The 12,015-nt window shown below is 39.0% G+C and overlaps 1 protein-coding gene and 1 pseudogene across 1 annotated transcript; one reads left to right on the forward strand and one right to left on the reverse strand.

The window, feature by feature from the left end:
* Nucleotides 1-1,260: 1,260 nt before the first annotated feature.
* On the reverse strand, nt 1,261-5,852 carry LOC104600792 (ammonium transporter 1 member 1-like; annotated as a pseudogene).
* Nucleotides 5,853-5,936: 84 nt separating this feature from the next.
* On the forward strand, nt 5,937-8,498 carry GH9A4 (glycosyl hydrolase 9A4). The gene is made up of 8 exons (XM_010263577.2): nt 5,937-6,246; nt 6,349-6,561; nt 6,645-6,845; nt 6,971-7,048; nt 7,128-7,277; nt 7,384-7,492; nt 7,574-7,737; nt 7,846-8,498. Exons 1-8 carry the CDS (start codon nt 6,031-6,033, stop codon nt 8,170-8,172), a joined length of 1,458 nt encoding a protein of 485 aa, XP_010261879.1. The 5' UTR covers nt 5,937-6,030; the 3' UTR covers nt 8,173-8,498.
* Nucleotides 8,499-12,015: the final 3,517 nt, after the last annotated feature.

Below are 12,015 nucleotides of genomic sequence, written 5' to 3' on the forward strand. Positions count from 1 at the left end.
ACCCATCTCCCAGGTGGGCAATTAAATTTTTTACAGGAGGAAAAGTTACCAACACTTGAATGTGACAAAATTGTCCCTCTTAATTATGACTTTTTTATGACTAAAATAGTCATTATCTTATTTACTTAAAAAAAATAAAAGAATATAGGTAAATACACATTCAGATAAAATATTATTTAGAACAATACTTATCCGGATAGATACATTTTATTTGGGTAAAAATAACATACCACCTAAGAGACATGCACTAATCCTCGAAGTTAGGTATAAAAAATCAAAAGGCATTACACTAGTACATATATACGTAACAGGATTCATTATGGTGCACTATTTTTTGTTTATTGGGGAAGGCTTTCGGGTGGTCTTTTGGCTTGGAATAATAGGCATCACCTGGATAACATATAGACAATGTAATGTTTGGCGAAAAACCCGGAAGGCTCAAATATACTGCAAGTTGAATATGCCTTCTTGAAACTTTTTTAGTATCAACGGCTTCTGGCGTTGGAAGGTAGGCCTCATTCGGAAAGCCAGAAAGCTGTGTTTGGTGAAAACTCTATAAAGCCGGAGATTATTGTTATTGAGCCGATAATCAATTTTTCATTGAAGCTAGTTCTGATTAATGGAAGAATGACCAATCAGCCCAGATCATAATTTTATAGCCCCATAGCATAGGGGGAATGCATCTTGACTGTGAATTGATGCCAAATTCACAGGCATAATATGATTTATAGGGGGGAGAGGGTTAGTAGTAGGGGGGGACTGGAATTCAGAATTCTGCATCGGGTGTATCCGTACTTCTTGGTAATTTTTTTCAAGCCCCTCCGAAGCCCCTCAGTAAATGCAGATCAATCAAATGCAAACTGCAAAGTATTCCCAAATGTTCTCTTAGTGGCTTCTCCAAAGCATCTCAATCAAAAGCTTCGTGAGTACTCCAGATCCCACATCAATAAATTGGTTTTTAGAGCACTACCAGTTTGCGAGGCTTTCACTATTTCTTGCCACGGGTGCCAAGCTCCATCTCTGGGTGTTTATTTTTTAAAATTTCAATATTTAGAAAATAAAAAAGAAAAGGAAAATTTTTAATTTAGTACCAATTTTTAGGAATAGTGTCAAGTTAGTACCCGAACTTCAAAATGTGTTACTGCATATTCGAACTTTTGAAAACTGTCAATTTAGTAACCACGTTAAAAGTCCTTCAGTTAACTAATGTACGTGATATCACGTGTAATTTATAACATTCTGAAATTTCAAAATAACCCTTTTAAAGAAGACACTGTTCATTAAAACTGAAACTAAACTAGAGCAAGGGAATGATCAAGTGCTCTTCCGCAAGTTATCCAAAAAACACGTTACATACCTAAACGGAGCAAACGATAACAGCCCATGGCTCCACCACTAAGCAGCCAGACGTGATTACCTTGAACCCACCAAGCAACACATTGCACGCATTGGTAACGTTCTAGTGTCCTGAAATCAACATTTTCCCGAACAGAGTGGTCAGCACAGCTATGCAACCGGCCAAGGTCGTAGTCACTGCAGTCTGTCCGACGTTGCTCCATTGTCCGTAGTAGTTCCTGGATTTATATGCCTTCAAGATGGTTAAAAACGAAACCAAGTCAAACCCATACCAGCCGAACCACAGTAAGAAGATACCCAATACGAGCAAGGATGCGCTGTGACCACACAAAGCGACAGATTGACTGGCGTGATCAAACTAGACAATTCTAGGCTCCTCAATGAGAGCCCCCAAAGTCCAGCCATACCTCCAACCAAGTGAACCACACCTGATTCGGCGAAGTTGATGACTCCGGATCCGAACAATAAGTTATCGTTATGGGAGGCACTGGCCCAACTGCCAGCTGAGCAGAATCAGTGAGACACAACCGGGTACGTGAAACTTGTTAAGAAGGTTGAGTAAATGAGGTAAGCGACGAATTGGGATCTCTCCACTATACAGCTGCTGGTGATCCAGGCAGCAGCGATGACAAAAGCCCATTGACACAGGAAGTTATTGTAATTGAACAATTCTAACGGAACGCCTTCGTGTCGAAAAAGTGACGGCCGATGAAGTCGTTGGAAGTAGAACCAAAGGCACGGGCGAACCCAAAGAGATAGTAAACAGACCACTGGCAGCCGCGTGGAGCACATTGGTGAGTATTATGTTCATGGTGTTCTTGGCACAAATGAAGCTAGCGTAGAGCATGGCGAAGCCTAGTTGCATAGTGAAGACAAGGTAGGCCAAGAAGAGCAGGTAAGTGTTGTCAACGGCATGAGCTTCGTTGTGGAACAACTATTTTGCGAATTCGAATTAGCTAGCTGAACGCTTTGGCTGTTCGGTGGGCTGTGGAACCAATTACGAGGTTCTACGCCAGTAATAAATTTATGGGCCCCATTGTGAAAGGTGTGAGTCTCATGTATTTTATTATTGGCATGATTGAACAACTAAAGCGTTGCTCCTATTTTGTACGACATTGACCTAACTATATATAATCAGCGGCGATGTAGAAGTTCGCCGTGGTGTTCACATTTCACACAAGTCAGAGATGTCATGGTCAGCCGTCTAGAGAGAGAGAGAGAGAGATGCCGAAGAAAATTGAGGTATTGAGCCCTGCGGCTGCAGAGAAATTTTGGTCCCTCGGGAACCATTTTTATAGTGAGACTGAGCGAGATACGCTCCAAGCCAAACGAGAGGATCTGATTCGTGTTTTGACTTTGTTTAGGTACGCAATGTGATTTTTGGATGCCTTTAGGGGTAGCAAAAGTATTTTAGTTTATAAAGAGACCGAACGAGATGCTTTTCATGCATGGTTCATTGTCTTCTTCCTTGTAAAAAAAATAGATGGCATATAAAGGGCATTTGTGCCATTTCACATGCCACTTAAACGTCTATTAACTCTATTAACGGTTTTAGACTAAATCAACGGTTTTCGAAATTTTGCTTACTACAATGACACCTTTTGAAGTTCTGGTACTAACTTGATACTACCATCAAAGTTCAGGGTACTAAACTGAAATTTAACTAGTTGCCCATGAAATCATTGACTTTATGAGAAAAACTAAGGGTAAAACTCTTTGGATGGCTCTCAAGCTAGATATGGGTAAAGCTTATGATAGAATTGAGTGGTCTTTTCTAGAAAAAGTTCTAATTAAATTGAGATTTGGGACCAAATGGATTAACTGGGTAATGCAATGTGTCTCCACATTATCCTATAGATTGATAGTTAATGGAAGGCTGGGATCAAAATTTTTTCCTAAAAGAGGGTTGAGACAGGGGGATCCTCTCTCCCCTTACCTATTTTTGTTTTGTTTAGAAGTCTTATATGCTAATCTTTCAGAGCTAGTGCACCAAAAGCAAATTTCTGGTATATCCATCACCAAGAATTACCCAACTGTCTCTCACTTGTTTTTTGCAGATGACAGTTACATATTCACTAAAGTAGACATGGGAGAAGGGAAGGCACTCTTGGATACTATCAAGTTGTATGAAGAAAACTCTGGTTAACAGGTAAATTTCTCAAAATTTGAATTTTTTTCCAGTAGGAATTTACACCCCAAAATTCAAAGAATTTTGGCCAAAATTTCTGAAAATGATGAGGGTGTTTACTCCCTCTATCTACCTGAGGCTACCTACTTAAGTTGGGAAATCCAAACGGGCCCTCTTTAATTTCCTTATTGAAAAAGTGGGGAAACTTCTGTCTAAGTGGCATGAATCCATGCTTTCTCAAGTAGGTAATGAAGTCTTGATCAAGGCAATAGCCAGTGCCATTCCCAATTACACCATGTCTTATTTTTTACTTCCCAAAGGTGTATGCAAGGATTTGAAAAGCATTAAAGCAAATTTCTGGTGGGGTGGATCCCAGGGCTCCAGGAAAACTTATTGGGTGTGGTGGGAGAGACTCAGTAGGAATAAATTAGCAAGATGCCTGGGTTTCAAGGACCCATACCTCTTTAATTTGGCTCTATTAGCCAAGCAAGTTTGGAGAGTTTGTAGAGAAGAGGATAATTTGTGGGTTAAGGTGATTAGAGCAAAGGTCAGGATTTGGGAGGATCCTTGGCTGCAAAATATTGAGTCCATTAAAATTACAGGTCCTAGACCGAACAATCTTGATCTAATTTGGCTAAAGAACATTATGGTTGGAAATGAGAGGCTAATTTGGGACAATTTTAGTGACCCAATTGCAAAAAATATTCTTAGTATAAACTTGTCAGAGGGTTTGTGGGAAGATAAACTCAGATGGACTCTCAATCCAAATGGGCAATATATTGTCAAATTTAGTTATTTTGTCTTAAAAGCCTTGAGAAGTGGGAGAACATCCAAGGAAGAAATTGGCACTGTTGAAGAGTTAAAGAAAAGTCAGTGGTCAGAAATTTGGAAAGCTAAAATAGATCAAAAGATTAAAACTTCATCTGGAAATGATGTGTAAATGCGATTGCAATTAAGGAAAATTTAGTTAAAAGAAAACTGGCAACTGATGCTAATTGTCCTGTTTGTTCCCTCAGCCCAGAAACAATTCTTTATTGCCTTTTTGAATGCTCTCATGCTAAAACTGTGTGGTTTAATAGTCACTTGGGAGTTAGAAGCCTGGATGGGAGCAATATAATCTCTTTTAAACAATGGCTTTCTAGGTGCTCATCTGATAAAAATGTCAAGAATGATATGATTGCTTTCTCTTTTTTGACTATGTGGATTATTTGGAAAGGTAAGAACTTGAAAGTCTTTGAAAATACTGACCCAAACCAGAGCTCTACCCTTTTTGTTTTATATAAGATGCGGAGAGAGAGACAGAAGATTTCCCAAGTCGGATTGTGAGGTTCTTCTCTTCAGCAACGAGACCATGAAGCAAAGGGTAGATCTTTTTTAGAAAGTGCCAAGGCCAGGACTTTTAAAGCTGAATGTTGACGGTAGCTTTTTGTACCCAGGCTGCTCGGGGTTTGGTGCTGTTTTGAGGGATTCTTTTGAGACTATGCTAGCAGCTGTTTTTGGAAAGTATTGCGGCATCTCCGATACAAGCAGAAGCTTTAGCCATTGTAAGGAGTTTGGAACTGCTGAACAGATTCAAGGACAAATCCATTCTTGTGGAATCAGACAATTTGACTTTAGTCCAAGCTTTGAATGCCAAGAAGTTTGACTGGCCTCGAACGCAAGCTTTTTGTGTATGGACATTCTCACGTGTACATTTGGACTTTCTATTCACTTTATGCATTTTAATAGATGTGGAAATCTGGTAGCCCATAAGTTGGCTAAAAGAGGTCTGAAAGAGTCTGGGTTATTCTTAGAGGATCCACCCAACTTATAGCTACCTTAATTTCTGTTTGTGCTGCTCTTGTAATTTGTGTTTTGCTTTTTAATCAAAAGAAAAATAAAACTGAAATTTCCCCAAAAGAAAACAAATGATATCCCTGAAAAATGATGTTCAATAGAAAAATAATTACATTTTATTAAATTTTCTTGTTTTTAAAGATTAAAATTAGATAAAAAAAATAAACATTTACCATACGTTATTAATCTCAATATCAACCAATGATGTTATTCACTTAAGAATAAATTAATGTCATTCAAATTAACTATATCAAACAGTCTCTTACGGATTAAGCATGTGGCAACATCATCAATGACAGAATTGTGGCCGAATTTCAAGCCAACTGTACGCAAAACCAAAGAAATTGTCTTAAAACACGAAAGGCCCCAACCAAATTAAATTCTCTAAATACATACATTACACAATCCAAATATGGTTACTTTCTCGTTTTACACCTCTTCAAATGCCTGTCCCACCGTACGTTCCCCTGTCGGAGACTACTTTCGTCTCTGCCATCAATTTAGCCAAGCCAACTGCCTTAACCGTCGGCATTCCGCACCACACAAATCCTTGAGACGAGAAACTTTTACGGCTTTCGTTTTGTTAAATACATAAATCCGTTCATTTGCTTGAACTCGACTCAAACGGAGTCCACACCTCTTTTCTGATAATAAACTTGTTTTAATTTTTTTTTTAATTTTTATTTTGTTTTAATTTAGTTTCTAGGCAGATGGGGTTCTCTGTAAGGTCATCATTTGCCCTTACAGTGGCCTGGTTCGTTCTCTTCGGTGGATTGTTTATGGTCGTTAATGGTGATTTTAATTATAAAGATGCACTCACCAAGTCAATTATATTCTTGGAGGCACAGAGGTCAGGGAAGCTCCCTTCAAATTGTAGGCTTCGTTGGAGAGGAGACTCTGGGCTTGAAGATGGAAAACTTGCTGATGTAGCTCTCTCTCTCTCTCTCTCACTGACATTCAGTCACCTAAAAGAAAAGTAATTAATCAGATATTTCAAGGAATAATTCAGATTCTCTGTTTGCTTTCAGGTGGATCTTGTTGGGGGTTATTATGATGCAGGAGACAATGTCAAGTATGGTCTCCCCATGGCTTTCACCATTACAACCCTGGCCTGGGGTGCCATCTTTTATCGTGCAGAATTACAAGCAGCTGGGGAATTGCATAATGTACAAGACGCCATCCGCTGGGGAACAGATTATTTTCTCAAGGCTAGTTCCAAACGCAACACTCTGTGGGTGCAGGTGAGGCTGCTGCATTGTTTCTTTTATATATAAGATCGATTAAATTTATGATGAATTGGAATGTTTTGTCTCTTGATGAAAAGGTGGGAGACCCAGTTAAAGATCACCAGTGTTGGGTGCGACCGGAAAACATGGATTCCCCGAGAACACTTCTAAAGATTGACAGCAACACCCCTGGTACAGAAATTGCAGCTGAGACTGCTGCAGCATTGGCTGCTTCCTCCATTGTTTTCAGGAAAACAGATCGTTTGTATTCTCGTAAACTCCTCAACAAGGCAAAAGTGGTAATTGAAGAACTACATATCATCATGGGGGGATGTTGTTTCTTTTAATTTATATGGTTTAATAACCACTTACTTTATTAATTTGACTTGTTTTGTTCTTTATCTTGTTGGTCATTGATGTGCAGCTCTTTCTGTTTTCTAAAGCACATAAAGGAACCTTTGATGGAGAGTGCCCATTCTATTGCTCTTATTCTGGCTATAATGTAATCCCTCCCTTTTTCTCTCTGTGTCTGTTTCTGTGTGTCTCTCTTTCAACATCAACATGATTGGGTTAAAATGCAGGATGAGCTGCTGTGGGCAGCTTCATGGTTATACATGGCTTCCATGAAGCCAGTGTTTTTAGAATACATTCAAGAGGAAACCATCAGTGCAAGCGTTGCTGAATTCAGTTGGGATCTCAAATATGCTGGAGCCCAAATCCTTCTATCTGCAGTAAATTAAAAGATCTCTCTCCTTCTAATTATTTTAATTCTCCTATTATTTTAGTATATATATATATATATATAACAGAAGCTCAGCTCAGTTTTCTCTTCTGCAGTTGTATTTTGGAGGGGAGAAAAGTCTAGAGAACTTCAAGAAGCAGGCCGACAGCTTTGTATGTTCTGTGCTTCCTGAGAGCCCCTATAAGCAGATCTACTTCACTCCAGGTTTGTCCCTTGCTACCCAGAGTATCTTAATCAACACACACTACCATAATTAATCCACTGCTAGTGCCTTTGAATTTTCAGGTGGGTTGATTCACCTCAGAGATGGAGCCAACACGCAATATGTTACAGGCACTGCTTTGTTGTTTAGTGTCTACAGCGATGTGCTTGCTAAATACAACCAGAAGGTGGCATGCGGGAACAAAGAGTTTGACTGGAAAGATCTCATGAAGTTCGCCAAGAAACAGGTAATGAGATTAATCTCTCTTTGGTCTCTCCTCTCTCGAAGTCTCAAGCGCTAGCATGCCCAACCCGGATGAGATTAACTGAATTCTTCTTCTGGAAATTAATTTCAGATGGATTATTTGCTTGGGAAAAACCCATTAGGGAGATCATACATGGTTGGGTTCGGCAACAACCCACCGAAGCAGCCTCACCACAGAGGCTCCTCCGTTCCTATTTTGGCACCCAACGCCCCCATTAGCTGCCCCATGAGCTTCGTTAACTGGTTCCGAGAAGACTTGCCCAATCCCAATGAGCTCACCGGCGCCATTGTCGGCGGGCCCGATCGATACGACAATTTCGATGATCAACGTTGGGACTCCTCCAAGCTCGAGCCCACTACGTACATCAACTCCCTAGCCGTCGGTGTCCTTGCAAAGCTCAGTTCGCAGCATTCCTAATTCATGCAAGGCCGCCGCTGGTTGTTCCCCCATTCCATTGCTCTCCATGACAAGATAGAACTTTGGCGTGTATATGCTGCAAGTTTCCTCTTGTACACCTGAAGACCGGTTTCCCCTCTTGTTTTTATGACGCAACTACCCTGTTTTCTGGTGTGGGGGTGTATTCCTGATTTTCTCAACTCCAAAAATAAAAATTGATTTGTGATTAATGCACAACAATCGACACCCAGCAACTCTAAATGTTCTTATATCATACACTTGTAAAATGCCACAAACATCTACAATTAAAGTAGTGTATTTCACTATTATAAGAAGCCTTCATCTAACCAGTTCCAATTATACATGGCGCCGATCGTTTTTTCCGTAAACGTTTTCTGGGTAATCGCATTCTCTTTTTTATTTCCCGGGTGATAATTTTAGTATCATAAAAAATCATTATTAAAAGGGATAATTTTATAAGTATTGATAACTTTTTTTTTCTTATATCAAAAAATTAATTACACACTTGAAAGATGGTAGAGAGAAAATGAATTTTTTTAATAAACTCTACATGAATTAAGAAAAAAAAAGAAATATAGGTATTTTGGTTAATGGAATAACCTACTTTCTATGCTCTCAAAATCCCCAAAACTAACTCAAAATCCCCTGATAAAATCAGCCCCCCACAAGATTGCCCCCCACAACGTCCCACAGCAGATCCTCACTATGTATTGAAAATATTTTTTGATCATAATCCTAAAATAATGATGTTATTATTGGGAGATATTCTCAATACATGGTGGGAATGTGTTGTGGGACGTTTTGGGGAGCAATCTTGTGGGGGGCTGATTTGGTCTCTAAATTTTGTTCTTTGTAAAAATAAAGAAGATGTGTAAATTATAGCTTTAGACGAAGAACCAAATGCCATCGTTCAATTTTTTTCTTCATTCTGCTAAAACCAAACATTATTTCTTTCTAAAAGCATGATATATGAATGGTTAATTAGGATATACATCATAGAAATAAATAATCACATGACCATGCCCGTAAGCATTTTCCACTTGATTTGGGTGCCTTTTTTTAGTTTTTTAGGTCATAATACAAACATCATGAAAGGTCAATTAAGTAAATTGGTTGCAACGTGTTTTAATAAAACTCACTATAACACGTAATAGGAGCTACCACCCCATGCGTGTATCTCCCTCTTTATCTACCACAAGGAAAGGCAAGCAAAATTGATAACTAATCAACTAGTAATATGAAGTGACAACCAATCTAACGGGTATTCAGTAAAACTCATGCTGTCAAAGTTCTCCTGGTAGAGTTTGGCTTCAGTCAGGGCGAAGCTCGTCTGATCAGCTTTTACTATCTTGCATTTAGAATATCTCTATACTTGTGTGCTTTATTTGATGGGAAAATATTCCCAATACAAGGTTGCAAAAGGCTGTTAGAACGGCATGGGCACAGGTTTTTCCTGATAGAAGACAATCTCCTTCGGTTGCCTATTTATTGCTCTGGATATCAATTTTCCTAGAATTTATAAATGCCCCCTCCCTAAAAAAAAAATTATAAATGTCTTATTTTTGTAAATGTCTGTCCTTAATATACATTTTCCTATGCATATGTTATGATCCTATCCTATGGAGATGACCAATTCACTTGTTAGAGAATAAAAACATATTCAGGGATCTCATCTACCAGCTTAACCTTTTATATTGAATATTTACTTAAGAAGGTATTAGAATCTATTTGACCAAGTGGTCTAGTGTTTGATCCTCACCACGTCCATTATAATTAATTAAATTTTAGCACAAGATATGGACGGACCTATGCTTGTTTATACCTTGAGCCCTATAGACTTTTGCGTGAGTGGGCATGCTAAAGAATAAAAGCATATTCAACGACATCACCAAACAGCTAGCATTTTAGGTTGAACCATTCCTTGAGAATCAAAACTTGTTTTGATCCTTAATGCCTCCATTGTAATTAATTAAATTTCAGCACGAGATATAAGTGGGATTGTGCTTATTCATACTTCTAAGTCCGATGAACTTTCACACGAGGGTATGGATGTGATTCAGGTACAATCCAATTAACCCTCCAGTTCCTAACTTCGTATGGTTTGACAAGGTCTAAATTGGCCACTAAACAGTTTGGTCATGCATGGCAAGCCCAGTTCTTAATTTAGTGAATCACCTCTTAGTTTATGGGGTCTAGTCATACAGAGCCCCAGTTGAAACCATTCCAAAATGAATTCAACTACTAACCTTTTAATCTATGCCCAAAAATATGGACATCTCGGTGGACCAGACTGACGAGTGACCAGAGAAATATGATGAATTTTAATCAATCCAGACGACACATTATATATTGTCGTGTTTACCCTTGATTGAGCTAATAACCCGTTGAACACGCCTTCTTTGTAACAGAGCCGGAGTGTCTGAGTGGTGAATGATTTCTAAGTAGACTGGAAACAAGAAAATATATAATACTTTTTCACATTAACAATAAGAAACCTCAGCCTCTATTCATGTGAACCAGTTTCATTTCATATAAGGTAACGCATGACAAAATCAAAATGAGGCTGAATCTCCTGCCCAAAACTTTTATATCGATATCACATCTCTACCCACAAAACATTTCAAATGTGCATTAAAAATATTTCGTTAATCATTGATAAAGAGATGTCTCAATACATAGCAGTAAAAGGATGTGGAAAAAGTTTATGGGTAAGAGATCAGAAGTATTGTTGGATGGAGGAGATCTGATCTATTGGTTAGACATCCGATCTTCGAATTCAAATCAGCCCCCTATCAGATTGTCCCCTACAGCACATCTTTGTCGTGTATTATAAACATTTTTCGATGATGATATCATCATTTCTAGTATTATTATCAAGAAGTATTCCTAATACATAATTTAAATGTGCTGCGGGACGTTGTAAAAGACAATCTTGTGGGGGGCTGATTCGCTCTCCCGATCTTCTTCTTCTTCTTATTGGTTAAAGAGACTGCCCGTTCCTCAAACTCTAACCCCAATCGGCCAACCCTGTTGACAGTAGTATTTGATCCGAAATCTTTCTACAAACTTACAAACAGATGGAGTCACAATCGGTTTGGTTGGTATCCTTTTTTTCCCTAGTTATATTTATGAAAGAAAATGCAATCATGCAATAATACATCATTCGGTCAACCCATATTTTCAGATGGGCCAAAGCCAAGCTCATCTCGTTAGTTGTGACTCCCGACGACTCATGTATCGGTTTATTTTGTCGGGAGTAGGTCTAGTTGGAGACAGCACGAACCCTCTTCCTTATCCTTGGAGACAAATTCAAGTTTCTTTAGTCTCAAAAGTTTTTTTTTTGATTATCATGTGCAATAGTTTCGGAAGTCACGTGTTGAGAGGCCTATGGTGTGCAGTCGGAACTCGGAACAGTACGGGTTCACGTTTGAATCCAAAATTTCCAAACCGGATAGGATAATAAAAGGTAGCGTTACGCGTTAGCGGGCCAGGTTAGTTGTTGGGCTTGGCCCCTCTTCGTACCGGATAGCACTCGCACCACGTGGCAAGACGATGGGGACTTCAAAAAGGTGATGATTTTGAAGTAAGTAATCCTGAATTCTGGGACACGTGGTCGATAAGAGATGGATCGTGGAGACCATTTTGGGACCCACATAAGTCATGACGCCTTCTTCCACTATCACTACGTGTCGTTCGGGCCGCCCGTACAAATCCCATTTGATTCTTTGATTCGGAGGATCTAATTTGAATAGACTCGGCGGCTCACGCTGGATCACAATTCCGAAGCCAGCCTAGTTGTAAAGTCTGTAACTTAGCTATGTTTTAAGAATTTTATTTGGGTAA

This window comes from Nelumbo nucifera, chromosome 8 (genome assembly GCF_055504915.1).
Source record: "Nelumbo nucifera cultivar China Antique chromosome 8, China Antique-T2T, whole genome shotgun sequence".
Classification (NCBI taxonomy): domain Eukaryota; kingdom Viridiplantae; phylum Streptophyta; class Magnoliopsida; order Proteales; family Nelumbonaceae; genus Nelumbo; species Nelumbo nucifera.

Excerpts from the sequence above, each read along its gene's own strand:
- GH9A4 (XM_010263577.2), top strand. The coding sequence starts at position 6,031 with ATGGGGTTCTCTGTAAGGTCATCATTTGCCCTTACAGTGGCCTGGTTC. Across the intron at positions 6,247-6,348 it reads AAGATGGAAAACTTGCTGAT|GTGGATCTTGTTGGGGGTTA; the intron begins GTAGCTCTCTCT and ends GTTTGCTTTCAG. Across the intron at positions 7,049-7,127 it reads GCTCTTATTCTGGCTATAAT|GATGAGCTGCTGTGGGCAGC; the intron begins GTAATCCCTCCC and ends GTTAAAATGCAG.